Source organism: Hyperoodon ampullatus (assembly GCF_949752795.1).
Source record: "Hyperoodon ampullatus genome assembly, chromosome: 10".
NCBI classification, from domain to species: domain Eukaryota; kingdom Metazoa; phylum Chordata; class Mammalia; order Artiodactyla; family Ziphiidae; genus Hyperoodon; species Hyperoodon ampullatus.
In genome coordinates, this window is record NC_136923.1 from 40236329 (window position 1) to 40258568 (window position 22240).

At 59.5% G+C, this 22240-nt stretch overlaps 1 protein-coding gene across 1 annotated transcript in view; it reads left to right on the top strand.

The window, feature by feature from the left end:
- Positions 1 to 22240, top strand: part of COL7A1 (collagen type VII alpha 1 chain) — a gene marked incomplete at its 5' end in the record, with an annotated part of 31645 nt that overhangs the window by 4144 nt on the left and 5261 nt on the right. The window contains 91 exons of the mRNA XM_079713816.1: positions 470 to 613; positions 702 to 833; positions 929 to 1072; positions 1681 to 1800; positions 1951 to 2094; positions 2456 to 2581; positions 2682 to 2828; positions 3086 to 3211; positions 3563 to 3709; positions 3938 to 4072; positions 4158 to 4304; positions 4386 to 4522; positions 4798 to 4924; positions 5010 to 5156; positions 5244 to 5416; positions 5514 to 5549; positions 5634 to 5660; positions 5756 to 5800; positions 5874 to 5936; positions 6377 to 6448; positions 6544 to 6579; positions 6724 to 6759; positions 6942 to 7013; positions 7115 to 7192; positions 7441 to 7467; positions 7550 to 7603; positions 7745 to 7807; positions 7899 to 7958; positions 8076 to 8111; positions 8311 to 8355; positions 8435 to 8470; positions 8828 to 8872; positions 8954 to 8989; positions 9112 to 9144; positions 9496 to 9528; positions 9700 to 9753; positions 9830 to 9889; positions 9985 to 10020; positions 10118 to 10198; positions 10299 to 10334; positions 10532 to 10576; positions 10813 to 10884; positions 11129 to 11173; positions 11422 to 11448; positions 11635 to 11664; positions 11795 to 11875; positions 11952 to 11987; positions 12063 to 12098; positions 12189 to 12269; positions 12528 to 12563; positions 12973 to 13035; positions 13304 to 13348; positions 13970 to 14005; positions 14081 to 14116; positions 14228 to 14323; positions 14432 to 14467; positions 14554 to 14589; positions 14706 to 14753; positions 15085 to 15120; positions 15252 to 15374; positions 15453 to 15653; positions 15744 to 15779; positions 15860 to 15913; positions 16097 to 16165; positions 16241 to 16285; positions 16421 to 16483; positions 16632 to 16676; positions 17003 to 17038; positions 17174 to 17209; positions 17357 to 17401; positions 17620 to 17652; positions 17730 to 17792; positions 17883 to 17918; positions 17998 to 18078; positions 18204 to 18272; positions 18405 to 18440; positions 18521 to 18562; positions 18718 to 18762; positions 18852 to 18896; positions 19426 to 19461; positions 19545 to 19604; positions 19746 to 19853; positions 20033 to 20104; positions 20259 to 20294; positions 20482 to 20541; positions 20664 to 20708; positions 20940 to 20975; positions 21088 to 21123; positions 21198 to 21254; positions 21391 to 21462; positions 22021 to 22092. Coding sequence (XP_079569942.1) covers positions 470 to 613; positions 702 to 833; positions 929 to 1072; positions 1681 to 1800; positions 1951 to 2094; positions 2456 to 2581; positions 2682 to 2828; positions 3086 to 3211; positions 3563 to 3709; positions 3938 to 4072; positions 4158 to 4304; positions 4386 to 4522; positions 4798 to 4924; positions 5010 to 5156; positions 5244 to 5416; positions 5514 to 5549; positions 5634 to 5660; positions 5756 to 5800; positions 5874 to 5936; positions 6377 to 6448; positions 6544 to 6579; positions 6724 to 6759; positions 6942 to 7013; positions 7115 to 7192; positions 7441 to 7467; positions 7550 to 7603; positions 7745 to 7807; positions 7899 to 7958; positions 8076 to 8111; positions 8311 to 8355; positions 8435 to 8470; positions 8828 to 8872; positions 8954 to 8989; positions 9112 to 9144; positions 9496 to 9528; positions 9700 to 9753; positions 9830 to 9889; positions 9985 to 10020; positions 10118 to 10198; positions 10299 to 10334; positions 10532 to 10576; positions 10813 to 10884; positions 11129 to 11173; positions 11422 to 11448; positions 11635 to 11664; positions 11795 to 11875; positions 11952 to 11987; positions 12063 to 12098; positions 12189 to 12269; positions 12528 to 12563; positions 12973 to 13035; positions 13304 to 13348; positions 13970 to 14005; positions 14081 to 14116; positions 14228 to 14323; positions 14432 to 14467; positions 14554 to 14589; positions 14706 to 14753; positions 15085 to 15120; positions 15252 to 15374; positions 15453 to 15653; positions 15744 to 15779; positions 15860 to 15913; positions 16097 to 16165; positions 16241 to 16285; positions 16421 to 16483; positions 16632 to 16676; positions 17003 to 17038; positions 17174 to 17209; positions 17357 to 17401; positions 17620 to 17652; positions 17730 to 17792; positions 17883 to 17918; positions 17998 to 18078; positions 18204 to 18272; positions 18405 to 18440; positions 18521 to 18562; positions 18718 to 18762; positions 18852 to 18896; positions 19426 to 19461; positions 19545 to 19604; positions 19746 to 19853; positions 20033 to 20104; positions 20259 to 20294; positions 20482 to 20541; positions 20664 to 20708; positions 20940 to 20975; positions 21088 to 21123; positions 21198 to 21254; positions 21391 to 21462; positions 22021 to 22092 — 6110 coding nt within the window. The remainder of the gene's footprint in view (positions 1 to 469; positions 614 to 701; positions 834 to 928; positions 1073 to 1680; positions 1801 to 1950; positions 2095 to 2455; positions 2582 to 2681; positions 2829 to 3085; positions 3212 to 3562; positions 3710 to 3937; positions 4073 to 4157; positions 4305 to 4385; positions 4523 to 4797; positions 4925 to 5009; positions 5157 to 5243; positions 5417 to 5513; positions 5550 to 5633; positions 5661 to 5755; positions 5801 to 5873; positions 5937 to 6376; positions 6449 to 6543; positions 6580 to 6723; positions 6760 to 6941; positions 7014 to 7114; positions 7193 to 7440; positions 7468 to 7549; positions 7604 to 7744; positions 7808 to 7898; positions 7959 to 8075; positions 8112 to 8310; positions 8356 to 8434; positions 8471 to 8827; positions 8873 to 8953; positions 8990 to 9111; positions 9145 to 9495; positions 9529 to 9699; positions 9754 to 9829; positions 9890 to 9984; positions 10021 to 10117; positions 10199 to 10298; positions 10335 to 10531; positions 10577 to 10812; positions 10885 to 11128; positions 11174 to 11421; positions 11449 to 11634; positions 11665 to 11794; positions 11876 to 11951; positions 11988 to 12062; positions 12099 to 12188; positions 12270 to 12527; positions 12564 to 12972; positions 13036 to 13303; positions 13349 to 13969; positions 14006 to 14080; positions 14117 to 14227; positions 14324 to 14431; positions 14468 to 14553; positions 14590 to 14705; positions 14754 to 15084; positions 15121 to 15251; positions 15375 to 15452; positions 15654 to 15743; positions 15780 to 15859; positions 15914 to 16096; positions 16166 to 16240; positions 16286 to 16420; positions 16484 to 16631; positions 16677 to 17002; positions 17039 to 17173; positions 17210 to 17356; positions 17402 to 17619; positions 17653 to 17729; positions 17793 to 17882; positions 17919 to 17997; positions 18079 to 18203; positions 18273 to 18404; positions 18441 to 18520; positions 18563 to 18717; positions 18763 to 18851; positions 18897 to 19425; positions 19462 to 19544; positions 19605 to 19745; positions 19854 to 20032; positions 20105 to 20258; positions 20295 to 20481; positions 20542 to 20663; positions 20709 to 20939; positions 20976 to 21087; positions 21124 to 21197; positions 21255 to 21390; positions 21463 to 22020; positions 22093 to 22240) is intronic.

Sequence of the window (22240 nt, forward strand, 5' to 3'; positions counted from 1 at the left end):
ACTGACCCTTTTCTTTTCTTTTTTTTTGTTTTACCATCTTTATTGGGGTTTAATTGCTTTACAATGGTGTGTTAGTTTCTGCTTTATAACAAAGTGAATCAGCTATACATATACATATATCCCCATATCTCCTCCCTCTTGCGTCTCCCTCCCTCCCACCCCCCCATCCCACCCCTCTAGGTGGTCACAAAGCACCGAGCTGATCTCCCTGTGCTACGCGGCTGCTTCCCACTAGCTAGCTGTTTTACATTTGGTAGTGTATATATGTCCATGCCACTCTCTCACTTTGTCCCAGCTTACCCTTCCCCCTCCTCGTGTCCTTAAGTCCATTCTCTATGTCTGCGTCTTTATTTCTGTCCTGCCCCCACTGATCCTTTTCATCTTGTATCTCTGTTCATCACTGAGCACCTTCATCCCACATTCCCATCTCTCACTGACCCCTGCCTGCCTATCCTGCCTTCTCCCTTAGGGATCGAGCGGAGCCTGGTGCTTCCCGGGAGTCAGACAGCTTTTGACTTGGATGACGTCCGGGCTGGGCTGAGCTACACAGTGTGGGTGTCAGCTCGAGTAGGCACCCGAGAGGGTAGTGCCAGCGTCCTCACTGTTCGCCGGGGTGAGCACTGCAGGAGGGCTGTGGGGGACAGCTGCCTGACTCACTCTGGTCCTGGTTTTGATCCCTGACCTCTATCTTTAATCCCCAGAGCCAGAGACCACACTTGCCATCCCAGGGCTGCAGGTAGTGGCGTCAGACGCAACGCGAGTGAGGGTGGCCTGGGGACCTGTGCCTGGAGCCAGTGGATTTCGGGTTAGCTGGAGGACAGACAATGGTCAGTGTGGGATGTGCGGGAGGGTTGCTGAGGGGAACGATCAGGGTATGGGGGACCAAGGGGCAGGCAGGAGCCATGCCAACATTTCTCTCTGACGTTAGGTCTGGAGTCCAGCCAGACATTGCCCTCAGAGTCTACTGCCACAGATATCATGGGGCTGAGACCTGGAACCTCCTACCAGGTGGCTGTGTCGGCATTGCGAGGGAGAGAGGAGGGCCCACCTGCGATCACCGTGGCTCGAACTGGTCAGGGCCTGACCCAGCCCCTTGGCTCTCTCTCTCCAGTGGCCCTTCAGATCCTCATGCCTTCCCTTTCAGACCCTTGCTTCTCCACAGAACTCCAGTCTCCCCCTTTAGATCCCCACTGCCTCCTCCCTCAGAGGCCCTGCTTCCCCCCTTCAGTCTCCCTTGCCTCCTTTTAAGCCCCTGCCTTCTTCAGATTCCTCTGCCTGTCCCCTAACACCCCGCTCTTTTTGCCCTCAGATTTCCACCACCTCATCTCTCAGACCCCATTGCCTTTTCTGCCGGACTTGACCATCCTCTTAGACTTACACTTTTCTTCTTTGTCAGACCCCCTCACTGCCTCCTAGTGCCTCCATCGGAACCCTATTACCTTCTCTGTCACACCCTCTGGTCTCCCAGATTCCTGTCACCTGCCACCTCAGATTTCTACTATCCCCTCTGTCAGAACCCCCACTCCTTCCCCATCTGACCCATTCACTGCATCCGCTATCAAATCCTTGCCTCCCTTTAGACTCCCATTGCCTTCCTCTATTAGATGTCCCCCCAACCCCTCCCCCATCAGACCCTCCACTGCCTCTTCCATCAGACTCCCCACTGCCTCTCCCCAGCAGACCCACTGGGCCCAATGAAGACAGTCCGTGTGACTCAAGTCAGCAGCTCATCTGTCACCATCACCTGGAACAGGGTTCCTGGTGCCACAGGATACAGGGTCTCCTGGCACTCAGGCCACGGTGGGCACCAGAGGTTTGGGAAGGGACCAGAGGTTTTGGAGGTTGTCGGGGGCAGGTCTGGGTGGAATGGGAGCAGGGGTTTCTCCGGGGTCCAGGTGGGACATTGGGGGCAGAGTCTGGCTAGTCCTAGAGCTACCTTCATCCTCCTAGGCCCAGAGAAATCCCAGTTGGTTTCTGGGGAGGCCACAGTGGCTGAGCTGGATGGGCTGAAGCCAGATACCGAGTACACAGTGCATGTGTGGGCCCGTGTGGCTGGTATGGATGGGACCCCTGCCTCTGTGGTTGTAAGGACTGGTAAGTGGACCCTGGCCATCTGCCAACCACATCTCATTGGCTACCCTGTCCTGCTGCGTATTCCTGACTGCTCCAGCTGCCCGCTCCATCACAGCTCTTCTCATGACTTCTCTCCCCACACTGACGTACCCCACATTGACTAGGAGTCCACCCACAGTGACCTCCTGGCTGCTCCACACTGCCCACTCTGAGGCACTGATCTTTTCCCACTCAGGAGTTGCGTACACTGACCCGTCCACAGTAACCTCATACTGACCTTCAGATAGACCTCCCTGCGTTGAACATGCCTGTTCTGCCACCTTGTTCTCTGCCCTGTTCTCTGCCAGTGGCCCCTGATCCTTTTCCCTGTGTCTTCCCCCAGACCCTCAGCCCGTGGGCAGTGTCTCGAAGCTGCAGATCCTCAATGCTTCCAGTGATGTTCTGCGGGTCACCTGGGTGGGGGTCACTGGAGCCACAGCTTACAGACTGGCCTGGGGCCGGAGCGAGGGTATGGTTCCCTGACCCTGCCCTTGCCCTTCCTGGCTGGGATTGGCCCCTTTGGTCAGCCACCCCTATCCCTGACCGTTGCCCTATGCTCGCCTGACCAGGTGGCCCCACGAGACAGGAGGTGCTCCCAGGAAACACGGACTCCGCAGAGATACGGGGCCTCGAAGGCGGAGTCAGCTACTCAGTGAGAGTGACTGCACTTGTGGGGGACCGTGAGGGCGCACCTGTCTCCATTGTCGTCACCACGCGTAGGCAGAGCTCGGGCTGGCGCGAGCCTTGGATTGGTGCCCTGGACGGTTTGGGGGCGGGGTTTGTTCTCAGGAATGGAAAAGGGTCCAGGGATTGGTAGTGAACCTGTGGGGGCGGGGTCTTCGGGGGAGGCGGATGTAGCCTGGAATAGGCAGTGGGGCCTGTTGGGGGCGGTGCGTGTTCCAGGGTTGGTCTGGGATTGGCACAGAGATCAGTGGGGGGCGGAGCTTCCCTGATTCTTGTGCTTTCTCTCTAGCACCTGAGGAGGCTCCACCAGCCCTGGAGACGCTTCGTGTAGTGCAGCGAGGGGAGCACTCGCTGAGGCTGCGCTGGCAGCCAGTGCCCCGGGCACGCGGCTTCCGCCTGCGTTGGCGACCTGAGGGTGAGAGGTGCTCCTGGTAGGGAGGTTAGGGACCAATGGGGCGGGGTTGGGGGTGGGGTCGGTGAAATCAGTGAGAGTGGGCAGGGTCTGTCAGTGGGGGTCTGCGGGATTGCTGAAGGTACCTGGTATCAGTCACCTAGGTGCGTGGGATCAATGAGGGTCAGTCGGGCAGGGTCAGCGAGAATGAGGAGATCAGTCAGGAGGGTGGACCCCATCAGCAGGATCAGTCAGTGAGGCTGGCAGGGTCATTGTCAGTAAGGTACGTGGGGGTCAGTGAGGTGGGCGTGTCCATTAATGCCGGTCTGTAGCATCCTCCTACGTGCCCCTGCCCCCCTCTCATGCCTGCCCCAGGTGGCCAGGAACAGTCCCGGGTCTTGGGGCCGGAACTCAGCAGCTACGAACTGGACGGGCTGGAACCAGCGACCCACTACCGTATATGGCTGAGTGTCTTGGGGACAGCTGGAGAAGGGCCCCCCTCAGAAGTAACTGCATACACTGGTGTGCTCTTACCCCTACCGATGACCCACCCTGATTTCCTGTACCCCATGACCCTGAGTGACTCCTCCTGTAGCCCCCCCTACAATTCCTGACCCGGGGTGATCCCAGCATGACCTCTGGTGACACTTCCTTCACTAAGATGAATCTGCCCCAAGATCTCCTTAGATCTCTCTCCTCTGGGTTCTCGGGACACATACTCGGATCCCTAGTCCTTGATTCCTCTTTCAGAGTCACCTCGTGTCCCAAGCCCTGAACTGCGTGTTGTAGACACCTCAGTCGACTCAGTGACCCTGGCCTGGACCCCGGTGTCTGGGGTATCCAGCTACATCCTATCCTGGCAGCCACTCAGAGGCCCTGGCCAAGGTGACGGGGAGGCCAGTGTTCGGGTGGGCTGGCAGTGGGGGCTCCATGGAGGGCCTCCTGTTTAACTGAGCTCTGTCCTCTGCAGAATTGCCTGGGGCCTCACAGACACTTCCGGGGATCTCAAGCTCCCAGCGGGTGACAGGGCTAGAGCCTGGCATCTCCTACATATTCTCCCTGACACCTGTCCAGGAGGGTGTACAGGGTCCTGAGGCCTCTGTCACACAGACCCCAGGTATGGTGGGCCCAGTGGGAGGGGCCCAAGAGAGTAGCTAGATGGGCTGACTGCTTCAGTAACTCAGCCCCCTTCCTGCAGTGTGTCCCCATGGCCTGATGGACGTGGTGTTCCTGCTGCATACCACTCGAGACAATGCTCATCGCGCAGAGGCTGTGAAGCGAGCCCTGGAGCATCTGGTGTCTGCACTTGGGCCTCTTGGGCCACAGGCCATCCAGGTTTGGCCCCAGAGGCAGCCAGACTCCTACCTGTCCCTGCCCACCCCTGGTCCCACACCATTTCCCTGTCCCATCACTGGTCCAGGCTTTCTCCCTGCCCTTCCCCAGGCTCCAGATCACCTCACTTGCTGGGGCTCTGTATCCTACCATCACTGCTGACCCCCTAATAGATCAGGTTTAGTTACACACCTTGGGCTCTGTGTCTCCCACCAGGCTCTGTGTCCCCTGTCCCTGCTGTGTCATCCTCCCCAGGCTCTGTGGTCTCCCCACCCTAGGTTGGCCTCCTGTCCTACAGTCACCGGCCCTCCCTACTGTTCTCGCTGAACAGCTCCCATGACCTTGGTGTTATCCGGCAGAAGATCCGCAACATCCCCTACACAGACCCAAGTGGGAACAACCTGGGTAAGGACTACAGTGGACATGGATTCTTAGGGCTTTCCCATTGGGAGCTTGGTGCCCCTGGGTTCTGACATGGCCTTTCTCCCAGGCACAGCTGTGGTTACAGCTCACAGATACCTGTTGGCACCAGATGCCCCTGGACGACGCCGGCATGTGCCGGGGGTGATGGTTCTACTGGTGGATGAGCCCTTGAGAGGTGACCTCTTCAGCTCTATCCGTGAGGCCCAGGCTGCTGGTAAGGAGCAGGGCTGGTGGGAATGGGGCCTGGGAATAGGGTTGGCCCCAGAAGGGTCGTCATGCAAGCTGATGGACCCCTTCTTAGGGCTCAAAGTGATGATGCTGGGCCTGGCAGGAGCTGACCCAGAACAGCTGCGTCGCTTGGTGCCGGGCATGGACTCTGCCCAGACCTTCTTCGCCGTGGATGATGGTCCAAGCTTGGACCAGGCAGTCAGTAGTCTGGCAAAAGCCCTGTGTCAGATGGCTTTGACCACCCAGGTTTGGAAGGGGCCTCTGGGGGACTAGGTGGTGAAAAACAGCGGGTCTGGGGGCTCTTGGTAGGACGGCTGACCTCAAGGAGACCCTGTGTCCACAGCTACAGCCAGAGCCTTGCTCGGTGCATTGTCCAAAGGTAAGTGTCCAGGGTTGAGAGGGTGGGTGAGGGCCACTCTTGGAACTTGCCACTCTGACCGTCGCCCAACACACCTTTCCCCAGGGCCAGAAGGGGGAACCTGGAGAGATGGTGAGTGGCTCTGGTGGGGGGGTAGAGAATGGGTTGGGGGCTCAGTGGGTCAGGGGGAGGTCAGCAGCACAGGGCTCACCAATCATCCTTCCTAGGGGCTGAAAGGACAAGCCGGGCCTCCTGGCCCCCCCGGCCTCCCGGTGAGTGCCTCCCCATACCTGTCCTCTGTCCCCTGACCGGCGTACTGCCTCCTCACCTGCTCTCTCCTCTCAGGGCAGGATGGGTGTTCCTGGCCCCCAGGGACCTCCTGGAAGTACCATTGTGAAGGGTGAGAGGGTGAGTGGAGAGACCATTGAGGTTCCCCTAAGACAATCCTCGAAGCTTCTTCAGGGTTTTTACAAGAGGGAATGAAAAAACAGAGTTAGAAACACAGAGTATTCCTAGAAGCCTAAGTGGACATTATCAACCACAGCAGAGATTTTGGGGAAGGATCTGAATTAGGGGGGACCAATGGGGTTTTGAGATCCCCTGGAGAGCCTGGGTGGAAGTTCCAAGTCCAAGAGGCAGGGAAGGCCCTGGCCTTATCACTGCCCTTGTGCCTGGGGTTCGGCTCCATTCAGCTCAGAGGGTACATACATCACTGCTGTACCTCCAACAACGCTCAGGGGCCTGTGGGGTGAGGGCTTCAGGTGAAGAATAGTCAGTCGGGGCTCCTCCAGCGAACCAGGGGCACTGAGGGAGGGTCCCTTCCTGCCCTAACCTCTTTGCCTCCTTAGGGCTTCCCTGGGGCAGATGGGCCTCCAGGCAGCCCTGGCCGCCCTGGGACTCCTGGAACCCCCGGCCCGAAGGTGAGCAAGCCTTGCCCTCGCAGTTCACATGGTGGGACACTTCGCTTGAGCCGGTGGGGTGGTCTGACTGGTCTGACTCTGGCCTCCATTTACAGGGCTCCCCAGGGTGGCCCAGTCCTCGTGGAGAACCAGTAAGTTGCTCTGCCCCACAGTGTCTTCCCAGAGCCCTTTCTGCAGGGTGGGGAGCTGGGGTGGTGGAGCGGGGTTGGCTTGTAGGGGACCACCCTGAAATGTGCTGAGACCAAGCATCACCCTTTGCTCTGTTTTGTCCTCAGGGAGAGCGAGGGCCTCGAGGCCCAAAGGGGGAGCCGGTAGGTGAAGGAGGGAGGGGAGGGAACCAAGCCGGGATGTCCCAGGGAGGAACAGGGTTGCCCCAGGACAGACACTGTGTGGGGCCTAAAGCATGATGAGGAATAGCTGGGGACCTCTAGGGGCTTCTCCTACCTCAAGGCTCCCATACCCTGAATCCTTCCTGCTGTTCTCTGTCCTGCAGGGAGAGCCTGGACGAGTCATTGGAGGCGAGGGCCCAGGGCTTCCTGGGCAGAAAGGGGACCCTGGACCTCCAGTAAGTTCTAGAGTATGGTGGTGGGGGGGAGTGATGTGTGATGGGGGAACCAATGGGGTGGGTCTATTGGGTTGTACTTTATATTTTGTCTCTTCCATCAGGGTCCCCCTGGATCTCGTGGCCCATTGGGAGACCCAGGACCCCGTGGTCCCCCAGGATTTTCTGGAACAGCTGTGAAGGTGAGGGCATGACCGCCATGTGGTCTCATCATCTCCATGTGATCCAGTGACCTGGTGACCTCATTCAAACCCACACAACCCCTGCTGGTGACTCTGAGCTCACGTGACCTCTTGACCACCCCCACCCATGACTCCTCAGTTCCTCCATGAACTTTGTAATCCAGTTTGACCCCGAGACTCTCATTCCTCCTGGTATCTTGGGGTGTGGAGGTGTAGTCCAGGGTCATGTGTCATGATCTCTCTTCTAGGGTGAGAAAGGTGATCGTGGGGAGCGGGTAAGTGAGGGGCAAGTTATGCTGGGGGTGGCTTGGAGTCTGATTCCCCCCGGCCATCCCCTGACCTGCTGTTCTTTCCCAGGGTCCCCCTGGACCAGGTGATGGCAGCGTTGCTTTAGGGGAGCCTGGGCTGCCGGTGAGGGAGCCTTGAGGCTCTGCTGGGGACCCTTTGGGCCATGCTCTGGGGTGTGGATAGAGGAGCTGGGGGCTCTGCTGGGGCAGTGGGTGGGTGCTGGACCTCAGTTTGGGGCTCACATTTTTACTCACTTCCTCCTAGGGTCTTCCTGGAAGCCGTGGACCCCAAGGCTCAGTTGGCCCCCCTGGAGAAAAAGGAGAAAAGGTGGGAGACCTGACCTTTTGGTGTCCCAGTTCTGGGGTGAGGCCTCTGGGTGCTGGGAGCAGGGTCTTCTACCCACCTGTTTCTCCTTCAGGGTGACTGTGAATATGGAGCCCCAGGCCTCCCAGGACAACCTGGGACCCCGGGTGAGCCGGTGAGTGTGGAGGCCAGGGATTCTGAGCGTGGTGGGCATAGCTCCAACCCCCACCCTCAGCCATCAACCCTCTACTCCATCCTTATTCCCAAACCGAAATCTCTGAACCCCTTTCAGGGCCTACAGGGACTTCCTGGAGACACTGGCGCCAAAGTAAGTACCATTTTGTGAGGGGTCAAGTATGAGAGGTGACACACTGGGACCCCTATAAGATTAGGGGAGGCAGGAGGATCAGGAGATAAGGGTTCTCCCCAGGTCAGAGGCTGTGATTTCAGAGACAGATGATTGGAGTTTGAGACATTTTGTCTGGGGTTCGACAGTAAAGGCCCCTCTCCTATCTCTCTCGCCTCAGGGTGACCGAGGACTAACAGGGGCCATGGGTGAGACTGGAGAAAAGGTAAGTGCAGCCTGGGGGGCTCTCAGGGCCCCGGAGGATCTGGGGCCAGACTCAGCTCTGACCCATTCTGCTCCATCAGGGTGAACGTGGATCCCCTGGCCCAGCGGGACCACAGGTGAGCCCACTGACTCCACTGCCAGTGCCAGCAGACCTTGGTTCCGCACCCCTCCTGGTTCTGACTTCTTGCCCTTGATCTCCACTGCCCCTGGCCCTCCACCCCTCCTCACATGACTCCTAATCTCTGCTGATGCAGGCTCTAACCCTCAACTCCAGGGACCCGCTTTTAGCTTTCTGACCCTGCTGAACTGACCTTGACTTCCACTGACCTGGTCTCTGTCTTCCTGCTGAGTTTGACCCCTGCTGACCTAAATCCTGATCTTCTGTGACCCCCATCCTGAACCTCTAGCCCTTATCTGCCATAATCCCTCTGCCCCCACCCACCTGGGTCAACATTTCTTCTCCTCTTCCCCAGGGTCCACCAGGAGTTGCTGGACGTCCTGGACCTGAGGGTCCTGAAGTAAGTATGTGACTGTGGGATCAGGAGTAGGGCTTTCATGTGTTCCTCCCCATCCTGGGCTCATGCTTTCTCCATGTGCAGGGGCCACCAGGACCCACTGGCCGCCGAGGAGAGAAGGTGGGTCATGGGCTGGGAGTCAAGTGCCCCCGATAACCAGGGACTGTGGCAGGTGGGATACTGGGGCCTTGAGTTCCTAGGTGAGTCCCTGACCCATCCCTGTCCCTATCCTTTCTCTACAGGGGGAGCCTGGTCGCCCTGGGGACCCCGCAGTGGTGAGTGAAGGAAGGGTGTGTTTCCGATCACCGCACAGGCCCTTGAGCAGTGTGACCCGCCTGGAAACCAGCGTTCCAGGATGTGACCCCATAACCTTGGGACCCTGGACTGGCTCAGAGCTCTGTGACTCTAATGCTGTAACACGCCTTCCAACTCCTGGCTGTGATCCTGTGACCCCATGACCACCACACAGGTCGTGAGCCCTGTGTAACCCCTGCCCTGCTCCCAGCAGGTGTCCCTGTGACCTCTGGGTAGAGACTTCTGATTCTACATAACCCCAACTCCAATCAAGGCTGTAGTAGTGTGATCCCTAGGCAGGGCCAAGCCGTGTCTGTCCTGTTTGTTTTCAGGGACCTGGGGGTGCTGGAGCTAAAGGAGAGAAGGTAAGTCTGGTAAGAGTGAAGGGAAGCTGTTACAGGGTTGAGATCAAGGTCATAGGGCCTGCCTCTGGGCCTGCCTGGAGGCCCCTGGAGGTCATGACAGTTGTGGCATGATCGCTGGGTGGTGGGTTCATGGAGCCTGTGGCTGACGCTGATGGTCTTTGTCACCTCCAGGGAGACATGGGGCTCCCTGGGCCCAAAGGAGCTACCGGAGTCAAAGGGGAACGGGTAAGTGTGGGGAAGTGTTTAGGGGTTAGGGCAGGTGACGGTTGTGTCCCCTGACCTCTGATCCTTCCTCCCCCAGGGCCCACCTGGCTTGGTTCTTCCTGGGGACCCTGGCCCCAAGGGAGACCCTGGAGTCCGGGTGAGTAAATGTGGGGATGGGGAGTGTGACAGAAGGAGATGAGGTGGTGCCTGGGAGCCCCAACTGAGTCGTACCTCCCTCCCTATGCCCTGCAGGGTCCCATTGGCCTCACTGGCAGAGCAGGACCCCCGGTGAGTGCCTGTGACCTTGGGTAGCATCAAGGTTTCTGGGGTCACCTCCCCTCAAGGGCTGGCTATACGTGCTGCATCACTCTTGCCTCCTCCACAGGGTGACTCAGGGCCTCCCGGAGAGACGGGGGACCCTGGGCGTCCTGGTTCTCCAGGACCCATCGGCCCCCGAGGACGAGATGTAAGAGGACTGGACTGGGGGAGTGCTGGGGGATGGGGAGTAGGGTACTGCTGGCCTCCCTGGGGGTTTGGGGACCAAGGCTGACTCTCATGTCTCACAGGGTGAAGTTGGAGAGAAAGGTGACGAGGGTCGCCCGGTGAGATTCCTTCCCACTGTGGTTTCTGATCTTTTATCCTTGAACTGTGATCACTGGGGGGCTGGGGCTCCACCAGGTTATCCAGTCCACCCCCCTGCCTCTGGTCCAGTTGGTTCCCAGGCCCTTCTCTGTCGCCACTCCCTGAGTTAGTTTGAGCCTAACTCACCTGTTTGATGTGGCGTTCTCTCCACCACCAGGGTGAACCAGGTTTGCCTGGAAAAGCTGGCGAGCGTGGCCTTCGGGTGAGGCTTTGCGGGGAGAAGTAAGGGGGGGTGATGAGAGAACTTATAGGAGGTGGGCATGAAGCTGTGGGAAACTCAGGGGAGAAAGGGTGATGGGAGAGTCTGGAGGGAGGCACGTGGTGATGGGAAACTCTGACATGGTTTTCAGGGTGATGGAGAACCGCGACAGTATGGGGGTCATGGGGGAATCTGCAAAATGCTGGGAGGGTCTGTCTCACACCAGCTGCTCTTCTCAGGGGTCACCTGGAACTCGGGGGCCCGTGGGTGAGAAGGGAGACCAGGGAGATCCTGGAGAGGATGGACGAAACGTGAGTCTTGACCTCTGATCCCTGAACTCTAACCTCAGCTTCAATCTCCAACCATCCAGCTCCCAGCCTCTGACCCTGCCACCCCGACCTTGCAGTGCTAAACCCTCACAATCCTCATTTCCTTTGACCCCTTCATCACAACCCCCAAAGGTCACCAGGATCCCCATGAATCCTTAGGGTGTTTCCAAAGCTCCCCCAAACTGCTGCCTCTCCTCACTGACCCTGACCCCCTGACTTTCTGCAGGGGAGCCCTGGACCATCTGGACCCAAGGGTGACCGTGGGGAGCCAGTGAGTAGTGCTGGTGTTCTGGGCTCGGGAGGGATACAGGGTTCTGGTGCTCAGTCTGGTCAGCACCTCCATTAAGGGCCTGAAGGTCAAGGTCAGGAGCCCTGGTGGCCACCTCCAGGCCTGACCTGGCTTCTGGGGTTTGGCACTGGGGTGCAGGGAATCTGGGAGCAGAGCTGAGCTCGAGGCAAACCTGAGCCATACTGTGGGGCCGCAGGGCTCCTGTTGACTACAATTCTTTCCTTTCCTAGGGTCCCCCAGGACCCCCTGGACGGCTGGTAAGGGTTGACTGGGTCTGATTCTCTGTCATCTCCCTCATCTGCCCCTGTTGGCCCCACACAGTGTCCCTTCATCCCTTCCACTGACTCCCACTTCCCCCACTACCCCCTGATGTCTTCATTGATCCTCACCAACTCCTCTTCCCCTGCTTGAACTATTTTTCTCACTGGCCATTCCCTCCACAGGTGGACACAGGACTTGGAGTCAGAGAGAAGGTATCATGTTCCGTGGGTGGAGTGAAGCTCTGAGCATGAGAAAGCATCCCAGCACTCCCATGAGAGGTTCTGCTTCGGGCATGCCTGTGACCCTAGCGCTATTCCCTCAACACGTTTGTCTCTACCATAGGGAGAGCCTGGGGACCGTGGACAGGAGGGTCCTCGAGGACCCAAGGGTGACCCCGGCCCCCCTGGAGCTTCTGGGGAGAGAGTGAGTGTGGCTTATCCCGTGGGAACATGTGGGCCTGGGAAAGCCTGCTCTGATTTCTTCCTCCCCCTGTCCTCAGGGCATCAGTGGACTTCGGGGGTCCCCAGGCCCACAGGTGAGTGACACACTTTGCCCCATCAGCCTAAGTTCCCATCTTGCCCTCACCTCTCACTGACCTTGTTCCCTTCAGGGGGACCCAGGTGTTCGAGGCCCAGCAGGAGAAAAGGTGAGAGGGCATGGAGGCTTTCCGACTGTGAGCTTGGGCTCTCAGATCCATCTCATCCTTTGAGGCCTCTTACCACTCTGTTTTCCTCAGGGTGACCGGGGCCCCCCTGGCCTGGATGGCCGCAGTGGACTGGATGGGAAACCAGGAACCCCTGGTCCCCCTGGGCTGCCTGTGAGTCGTGACGGTCACTGCCTGGTCAACGCCCCTTCCCTTGCCCCTTTGTATGGCTCCAGACTCACTGAAGCCTTCTGGGTCTTGATGAGCTCTGGGGCCAGATGGGTTATCTGTGTCTTCCCCTAGTACCCTGCCTGGGTGGGGGATGTTACTGCCTGACAGGCCTTGGGTTCACAGGAACTAGTGGCCCTGTCAGTGGGCAGTGCCCCTGACCCCGTGACCACTGCGGACTCCCTGACTTGAGTCTCTCCTCAGGGTGCTATAGGCAAGGCTGGGGACCCAGGGAGAGACGTAAGTAAGGGGAGATATTAGGGTGGAGGGCGGCTCAGGGGTCCAGCATGAACTGTGTAGCCCAGTCTTCATAGTCACAGGACCAGCGGGAGTAGGGGGAGTTGGTCCAGCCCTGTCCTTGGGAGGGTCCCAGTCCCTGGCAGGCAGGTTTGAGCAGAGTCCTGCTTTCTGATCTTCTCTGCCTTGGGCACTATAGTAGGACCCCCAAATCCTGAGGGTTCTTGCCTTGGGAGTTTCAACAGGGGGTCCCCTACCCTATTGGGTCTCAGCCTCGGGACCTCAATGGCTCCTCCCAATTCTGGGCGGACTCTACACGGAAAGAGGTTCTTAGTGGGGTTCTCCAAGTCCATGGATGTGCCCCAGGAGATGTATCAGTGGCCCTCTCAATCCTAGCAAAGACTTTTTCCAGGGACTTCCTGGCCTTCGAGGAGAACAGGGCCCCCCTGGCCCCTCTGGTCCCCTTGGAGCACCGGTGAGTCCCACTTTCATGGCACCCTTTTAAAAATTTTATTTATTTATTTGTTTGGTTGCACTGGGTCTTAGTTGCAGCAGGCGGGCTGCTTAGTTGTGGCATGCATGTGGGATCTAGTTCCCTGACCAGGGATCAAACCCGGGCCCCCTGCATTGGGAGCTCGGAGTCTTATCCACTGTGCACCAGGGAAGTCCCCTCGTGGTACCCTTTTGCCCCCTTACTGCCCTCACCCCAACCCTGACTTCTGACCAATGATCTGTTCCCACAGGGAAAGCCAGGCAAGGATGGCAAGCCTGGCCTGAATGGGAAAAACGTGAGTGTCCAGGGTAGACACAGTGAAACCTCCAAAAAATGCTGGCACATGGACATGGCCCGATGTGCCATGCACATGGGGCACACACACAGATACATGCTGACACGTGCCGACACCCGAGTACGTAGCCCACACATACAGATACATCCTGAAGCACACGTCCATGTGCACACACAGGCAGCCTCACAGACACAGTGAGTTAAGTGGACGTGCCGACCTGTGCCTGCATGGGCCAACACAAGCTAAAATAACCACAGCCACAGGCACAGGCAAAGAGCCTCAGACACAGATGGAGAGGTGCCAACACACAGGTGTGAAGCCCATATTCAGGGATACTGAAGACATGTTGACACACAAACACTTCCACCCATACACGTACTATGACTTGGCCCCAGGGCTGCACGTGTACCTCTGTGGAGGTGTGGTGAGACACACATCCAAGGCTCTGACGTGTGATACATGTGGGGACAGACTGACATATGCATTTGTATCCACAGTCACTCGTATACATATGGCCACACATAGTGAGGTAGACACAGGACTTGCAGACAGTTACCAAGACACACAGACAGTTCTTAATTCTTAATTCTGTTGGGTCTGATGTGAGTCCTCTGCCTGCAGGGAGGACCTGGGGACCCTGGAGAAGATGGGAGGAAGGTGAGTCCCCTCACTTGGAGTCTGCTCTGGCTCAGATTGGGGCCATGTCTGAAGCACCCTCCTTGTCTTCCTTAGGGAGAGAAGGGAGATTCGGGCGCTCCTGGGAGAGAAGTGAGTGTTGGAGTCTTCTGCAACCTCTGACCCCTGACCCTGACCCTGTGATATGTGGCTCCACGCCTTTCTGGGGTCTCAGGGTCCTGATGCTGGCTGCATCCTCCACAGGGTCATGATGGCCCCAAGGGTGAGCGAGGAGCTCCTGGTAGCCCTGGACTCCAGGGCCCCCCGGGCATCCCAGGGCAGATCGGCCCTCCTGGCCAGGTGAGTGTCCAGGGTAGTTCCAGGACTTGGGAGCAACACGGGCCATTATGTTGTCGCTCTGGGAGGCCATGATCCTGTGTGATTTCTTTGTGTTCTGACATATCTCAGGGTTTCCCTGGTGTTCCGGGAGGTTCGGGCTCCAAGGTGAGTGTGCAGATGCTGGGTGGGGGCTATGGGCAGGGGCTGCCCAGAGTGGGGGCACTTTCTCCACTGGTCATTCTTTTTCTCAGGGTGACCGTGGGGAGACTGGACCCAAAGGGGAACAGGTGAGGCCCCCATCTTTTTCACTTGCCCCGGTAGCCATTGCACCCACGCATGCGCGCACATGCCCCCAGCCCCAACCCCAAACTGGGTCCAGCAGCTTGTCTCTTGGTGTCTCCAGGGCCTCCCAGGAGAGCGTGGTCTGAGAGGAGATCCTGCGAGCACGGCGGTGAGTGAAGCCTGGGACCTGGCCCTTGACTGTTACGTGCACGCCTGTAGCGGCCACCTCTGTCCCCTTCCACTTGCCGTGAGGCCCCACCGGAGCTGTGCTGTGTGCTCAGCCCCCTGCCCTGTTGGGATTCCTGTAGCCTACACTGAGGGGAACCTGGGCAGCGGGCACATGTCAGGCAGGGGCTTCCAGTGACCTCGAGCCACCTCAACCAAGGGCTAAAGGGGCCTCTGGGCAAGAGGCCTGGGGAAGAGGGTATGGAGGCTGTTTTGGGGGACAGTGTGGGGCCTTTTCCTCTGTGGGCAGCCCCTCACCCAGTTTGTGTCCCCAGAATGTGGAGCGGTTGCTGGAAAATATTGGCATCAAGGTAGGTTGTTTGGGGGCTGGGCATGGGGGCTGGTGGGAACCCCACGGGACAAGTAATGCCCACGGGGCCAGGCCAGGGCGTGGGAGGCTGCAGTAATGGCCCTGCTCTTCTGACCCCTCACTGTCACTCAGACGTCTGCCCTGCGGGAGATCGTGGAGAGCTGGGAAGAGAGCTCTGGCAGTTTCCTGCCTGTGCCTGAACGGCGTCGTGGCCCCAAGGGGGACCCAGGAGAGCGGGGCCCCCCAGGCAAGGAGGTATGTGTTGGCTGCTCAGGGGGGCGTGTCCTGTGGAGGGTGTGGTTGACACCAGCATTTACTCTTCTGTTCCTCCAGGGCCCCACTGGCTTTTCTGGAGAACGCGGGCTGAAGGGAGATCGTGGAGACCCCGGCCCTCAGGGGCCACCTGGCCTGGCCCTTGGGGAGAGGGGCCCCCCTGGACCTCCTGGCCTTGCTGGGGAACCTGGAAAGCCTGGTATCCCTGGGCTCCCAGGCCCGGCTGGGAGTGTGGGAGAGGCAGGGAGACCAGGAGAGAGGGTGAGCCTGGCTGGGACGGGCGGGGAGGTGGGCTCAGGAGGAGCTGGACTCCCCACGGGCATAGCCCCCACCTTGCGATTTGCACTTCAGGGAGAACGGGGAGAGAAAGGAGAACGTGGAGAACAGGTGAGCTGGAGGGGGCTTTACCGGGCGGGACTGCCTATGGGCTGTGTTAGGGTGGCCATCCATTTTCTTCTTTTCTTCAGGGCAGAGACGGCCCTCCTGGCCTCCCTGGACCCCCTGGCCCGCCTGGCCCCAAGGTGATCACCCCAGCTCTGCCCAAGCCTGTGACCGCTGTCACCAAGAGGCCACCATTGGTTTGAGCCCCAGAAATTCCATGTGGTGGCTCTGACCCTACAACCCTCTGGCACCCTGTGATCTGGGATGACCCCTCCATGCCTCTGTGACAGACACATCTCTCCCCTGTGACCTTGTGCTTGTAGGTGGCCATGGACGAGCCAGGTTCTGGACTCTCTAGAGAACCAGGACCCCCTGGACTCAAGGGTGCTAAGGTCAGTGTGTGGGATCAACCTGGGGGCCACCCTTGCCATGGCGCCAGCGCCTGGCTTGACATGTCATCCCCACAGGGGGAGCCAGGCAGTGACGGCAACCGAGGCCCCAAAGGAGACAGGGTGAGGCCTCCCACCCCACCATGTTTCCCCTCCCGTGCCGTATGCACGTGTCACCTGCGGGAGGGCATGCCGGGGTGGCATGTCTGTGGGCATCTGGCAGTGATGGGGGCTCAGGGCATGACACTCTGCTTGTAGGGTGAGCCAGGCATCAAGGGAGACTGGGGAGAGCCTGGACAGAGGGGTCAAAATGGCAGCCCGGTGAGTCCTTGCCCCACGGGCCATGTGTGCACAAGTACACCGCTCTCACTTGTGTTGTCCGGGCTGGAGTCTGCTCTGCCTGGGACTGTCTAGGGGGAAGCTGGGATGGGGAACAAGGACAGTGTGGCCTTAAACGTGTTCTCTCTAGGGTCTACCAGGAGAGCGTGGTGTGGCTGGGCCTGAGGGGAAGCCGGTGAGTGATGGCAGGAACAGCCTGGCCGAGATTCTGGGCAACAGCTGCCCTTTGCTGTGTGCTGGTCGCCGTATGCACGTGTCACCAGTGACCAGTGCCAGGGTGTGGTGACTGGGTGCCCAGGTCTGAGTGCAGATGCATGATGTCTGTGTTCGCGTACAGGCCTGTGTGTATTGTCCATGTGGGGCAGTCTATGGGTATGGGGTGATTTGTGCCTGGGAGGGGTAGAGGTGCAGAAGTGGGGCCCCCAGACAAAGGTCTCCAGAGGGCAGGAACAGGCCCAAGTGAGGCCAGACTGAGGCTCAGCAGCCCCCTTCTCTATCCAGGGTCTGCAAGGTCCGAGGGGGACCCCTGGCCCAATGGTGAGTACCCCAGAATCCCGCTCCCTCCTGCTTCCATCCTACAGTGGGTAACCCCTACAATGGGCAGTACTGCCTCAGTTTCCCTGGGAGGGTGGGATCGGCTCCCACTCATCTGGCTCTTTCTCTCTCCAACAGGGTGGCCATGGAGACCCTGGACCACCCGGTGCCCCGGTGAGTGATGGGGAAGCACTGCCTGGTGGGGGTGGGACAGGCATCAGTCCCCACTGATGACTCAGTTGGATAACTTGTTTGTGTTAGTCCATGAGTCCAGGTGGATAACTCTGACCCCAGTTTCCTGCCCTTGATACTTTTTTCTAGGGTCTTGCTGGCCCTGCGGGACCCCAGGGACCTTCTGGCCTGAAGGTGAGTATAGGCATGTGTGGGTTTGTGGCTGGAAGGAGGTGGTGGCTTGGAGCAGCCTGTCTGCACCAGGATAACATCTGCCAACCTCTGGGAATGTCACTGCCCTGTAATGCGACTGAGCACCAAGGTGCCCCGTCCATGTGGGCTTTGCTTGTGGATGGGGGCTGAAGGGCCTCTCGTTCATCTGTGGGGTCATGCGGTCTCTGGGGTTTTGGCAGGGGGAGCCCGGAGAGACAGGACCACCAGGACGGGTGAGTGACCCAGCCCATGGGTTAGTCACAGGGAGCTGGGTGGGGTTGGCACTGCCCTGAACTTTTTCTTCCTCCAGGGCCTGCCTGGACCCACTGGAGCTGTGGGACTTCCTGGCCCCCCTGGCACTTCAGGCCTTGTGGTGAGTGAGGCCCCTGCAGGGATAACATGTCCCTGCCCTCTGGGTCCCGTGCTCTCCATGTCCCTCTCACATCTGACTTGTTTCCTTCAGGGTCCTCAGGGGGCACCAGGTTTGCCTGGACAAGTGGTGAGTCCTGGGGATCAGGGCTAGACTCCGGGGGTCAGGAGTCAGGGGGCAGTCCCCTGACAGAGCTCTCCTTTCTCAGGGGGAGACGGGGAAGCCGGGAGTGCCAGGTCGTGATGGTGCCAGTGGGAAGGACGGAGACAGAGGAGCCCCTGGCGTGCCGGTGTGTGTTCTGAGGGGAGCTCGCTGTGGGCATGTGATGGGGCGTGTGCCTGGAGGAAGAGGAGGGCTGGGCAGCTGGGGTAGGGGGTGGAGAGGCACTGAGTTCCACCCGCCATTCTGCCATAGGGGTCACCAGGTCTGCCTGGACCTGTCGGACCTAAAGGAGAGCCTGGACCCATGGGCACCCCTGGACAGGTGATCTTTGATCCTGACCGCCACCTTCTGCATCAGCTCCTCTGCCTCACCCCAAGCCTAGTTTGTCCCTTCCATATGGATGGCGGGGTGGGGTGGCAGGAGGCGAGGTAACTCACCAGGAGTTCCCTGCAGGCTGTGGTCGGGCCCCCTGGAGCAAAGGGAGAGAAGGTGAGTGTGTGGGAGGCCCCGGCTTGGGGGGCACAAGGGTTAAGGGCTGAGGAACCCCACTGACCCCTTTCCCTCATCAGGGCGCCCCTGGAGGCCTTGCTGAAGACCTGGTGGGAGAGCCGGTGAGTGTGGAACCTCCACAGCATAGTTCCTCCACCCCTGTGACCCTCACCTTCCATAATATGCCCCACGTGGTCCGGGCCTCATGCTCCCTCTCTGAGTCTCAGCTGTCTGTGCCCCTGACACCCATGTGTCCTCCTGACCCCTGTATCCACAGGGAGCCAAAGGTGACCGAGGACTGCCAGGGCTGCGAGGCGAGAAGGTGAGGTGGGCCTGGCCCCAGGGCCTGTGCATTGGGCAGGGAGGGGTACGGTTGGGTGGCTAGACACCCTCACCACCCTTTCTATGCAGGGTGAAGCCGGCCGTGCTGGGGAGCCTGGAGATCCTGGTGAAGATGTGAGTCTGGGGTCTGGGCGAGTCTGAGTCTGGGTTGAGGAGTGCAGTCGTGGATGTGAGGGACCGTTCCTGGGCCTGGGCACATCTGAACCCGAGCCTGGCTGAACATTCCAGCATTCAGGGTCCTGCTCTGGGAGCATGCGGGGGTCACGCCTCTTGGCTTCCACGTGCCTGTCCTAGGTCTTCTGTTCCCCCCTGTGTCTGAGCACATGTGCTCCTGTCTGATCTCCCAGGTCTCAGGACACATGGGGGTTTTTGTGGGCCTCTCCTTGGTCATGTATTGGTGCTGCCCCTTTCCCCATCCTGTCTGTGCTCCTGTATCTGAGCTCATGTCTGTGGTCATGTCTAAGCTCCCTGGGATGGGACATGTCTGAGTTCCTGCTCCTGTCTGCACTCCCACATACCTGCACTCACATCCTTGGTCCCAAATGTCCGTGGTCACCTCTGAGCTCCCCTGGGAATGTTTTGGGGCCATACCTGAGCTCTGGGTTCATGTTCCTACTCTCAAATGCTGTTTACTTTGTTTTAGGGTCAGAAAGGGGCTCCAGGGCTCAAAGGTCACAAGGTATGTGTGCCCTAAAGCATCCCTGCTGGGGGTCATGGTCCTGAGGCTCCCTGAGCCTGATCTGACTCTTCTTTCCCTTGAAGGGTGACCCAGGAGTTGGGGTCCAGGGGCCCCCTGGGCCAATTGGTCCTCCAGGTCTAAAGGTAAAGCAATGCCCCATCACTAGTAGTGGGGGCAGTAGGTGGGGCGGGGGGCCTGGAGGTGGGAGGAAGAGGATATTCTGGGGCTAGTCCTGGGAAGGGGTCCTGCTGGAGCCATTCCTCCCTTTGCTATTTTTGTTCCAGGGAGACTTGGGCCCCCCCGGCACCCCTGGTTCTCCTGGTATTGTGGGGTTCCCCGGTCAGACAGGCCCTCGAGGAGAGATGGGTCAGCCGGGCCCCAGTGGAGAGCGGGTAAGGGTGCTGAGGGCTGCATGTGGGGACTTGGTGACTTCAGGACCTCTGAATCTGGTACTGGGTGAGGAGGAGAAGAGGGCCCAACCCTGTCGAGGGGGCTCCTGGTTTTGGGGGGACAGCACGGGAGGGAGGTTCCCAAGTCACCCTTCGCCTCTCTTGCCTCATTTTCACTGTAGGGTCTGGCAGGCCCCCCAGGGAGAGAGGGAGCCCCAGGTCCCTTGGGGCCACCTGGACCCCTTGGGTTAGCGGTGAGTAGAAGTGCCCCAACGCCCCATGTCTCTGATTGCTGTGTGTTGGAGTCTGTCCATGTGGGGACTTAGGCTGGGGACTATGCCACACTGTGTGGCTAGATGTGTGTGTGCCTTTGAGGGGCACAGAAGCCTCACCTCACTCTGCCCACAGGGAGCACCTGGGGCCCGTGGACTCAAAGGTGACAAGGTAGATGGGACAATGCTGCTGGCTCTCTCTTGCACCCCTGTCACCCCCTCCAGCTTCCACTAACCCCTGTCACCCCCTCTAATCTCCACTGACCCCTGTCACTCCCTCCAACCTCCACCGACCTCCCATGACCCTCTGTCCTCCACCAATTCCCCTCACTGATCCCTGGTGTCCTGTTGATCTCCAGGGAGACCCTGGAGCAGGGCCGCCTGGGACCCGAGGCGAGCGTGGGGAGCCAGGTGTCCGGGTACGTATGTCCTGCTCTGCAGCCATGGCCATTCCAGGGAGCCACCCTGGGACTCCCTTCATCACAGCTCTCGCCTCTGATTTCCAACTTACCGAGTCACTGAATCTATTGTCACCATCCAGGGTGAAGATGGCCGCCCCGGCCTGGAGGGACCCCGAGGACTCATGGTGGGTCCCCCTGGGGAAAGAGCCAGTGGTGTGACTCAGTCCCCTGTCTGTGCCCTCTGTGTCCTTGTGACACTCTGCAGCCTTCTGTAGGCCTCTGGTTCTCCTTGGCTACTCTCTGGTCCTTTGTCTCCCCCATTCCCCCGGGCCCCCCGGTCCTCCCCTGCCCCCTGAGCTCTCTCCCCAGTAGTCCCCACAAATTCCCTTAGCTCACCATTTTCTTCTCTCATACAGGGTCCCCCAGGCAGCCGGGGGGAGCGTGGGGAGAAGGTAAGGATATGGGGAAGAGGCCCCTGGGGTCAGTGTGGGTGGGGATGGATCTTGCAACTCAGGATTTGGGGCTTCTCTATTTGGGTGAGACTCACACTCTTCCACCCAATAGGGTGACACTGGAACCTCAGGGCTAAAGGGTGACAAGGTGAGTGTGCGCATGGGGGAGGGCAGGGGCCTAAGGGTGCTCCTGACTCCTCTGACTGCCCCCTGTCCACTCAGGGTGACTCAGCTGTGATTATGGGGCCTCCGGGGCCACGGGGTGCCAAGGGGGACATGGTGAGTGGATCTGGTCCATGTGCAGATGGGTGTGGGAGGGGCTTCTGTGTGGGCTGGGCCAGGGGATCTGAGAGCTCAAACCCTCAGAGGGTAAGGGACTTTTAGCCCCTGACCCTGATTTCTGACCCTGACCCAGGGTGAACGAGGGCCTCAGGGCATAGATGGTGACAAAGGACCTCGGGGAGACAGTGGGGACCCTGGAGAAAAGGTATGGGGATGAGGTTGGGATATTCTATACAGGGTGAGGAGGGGGGTCCTACAGGCTGGGGGGCTCCATGGAGGGTCTGTGAGGACAGGAGGGGAGGATGGGAGGGGGCTTTCTGGGGGTCAGAGGGGAGGGGGTTCTGTCAGCTGCAGCAACTCTGTGGGGTGGCTGAGGGGATGGGGGCTCTACGGGAGGGGCTCAAGGGCCTGGATATGAGGTGAGAAGGGGAGTGTGTGGACTGTGGCTCTATGAGAGTGCCTGTGGGAATGGGAAGGGGGCTCCTTGGCTGTTAGGGGTGCTCCAGGTAGGGGTAAGAGTAGGGGCCCAGTGGTAAGAGGAGTGGCAGGAATCTGGGGGTCCTGAGGTGAGAAATGAGCCACCCCATGAGCCACAGTCCCCAGCTCCACCCTGCTGGGGCATGGGCTGGAAGGGAAGGGGCCATGGGGAAGTGCGTGGGAGCAGCACTGGCCAGCTCCGCCCCAGCCAGCAGGTTCCAGTCATTCTCTGAGCATGCAGCCTTGTCTGGTCCTGATTGTGTCCCTCTCCTGGTCACTCCCGCAGGGCGCCAAGGGACAGCCTGGAGACAAGGGCTCAGCCGGGTTGCTGGGAGTGCGTGGACTCACAGGACCCAAGGCAAGTCCCGCCCCAGGTACAGACCCAGAGCCATGCATCACACACCCCTATCCCAGGGGTGTCCTCTGAGCATTGGAGGGTTTCCTGCCTCCCTCGCTGTTGGCCCCATATGTGCTCACACGGGCTCCTTGTGCAGCCTGGGCCGTGG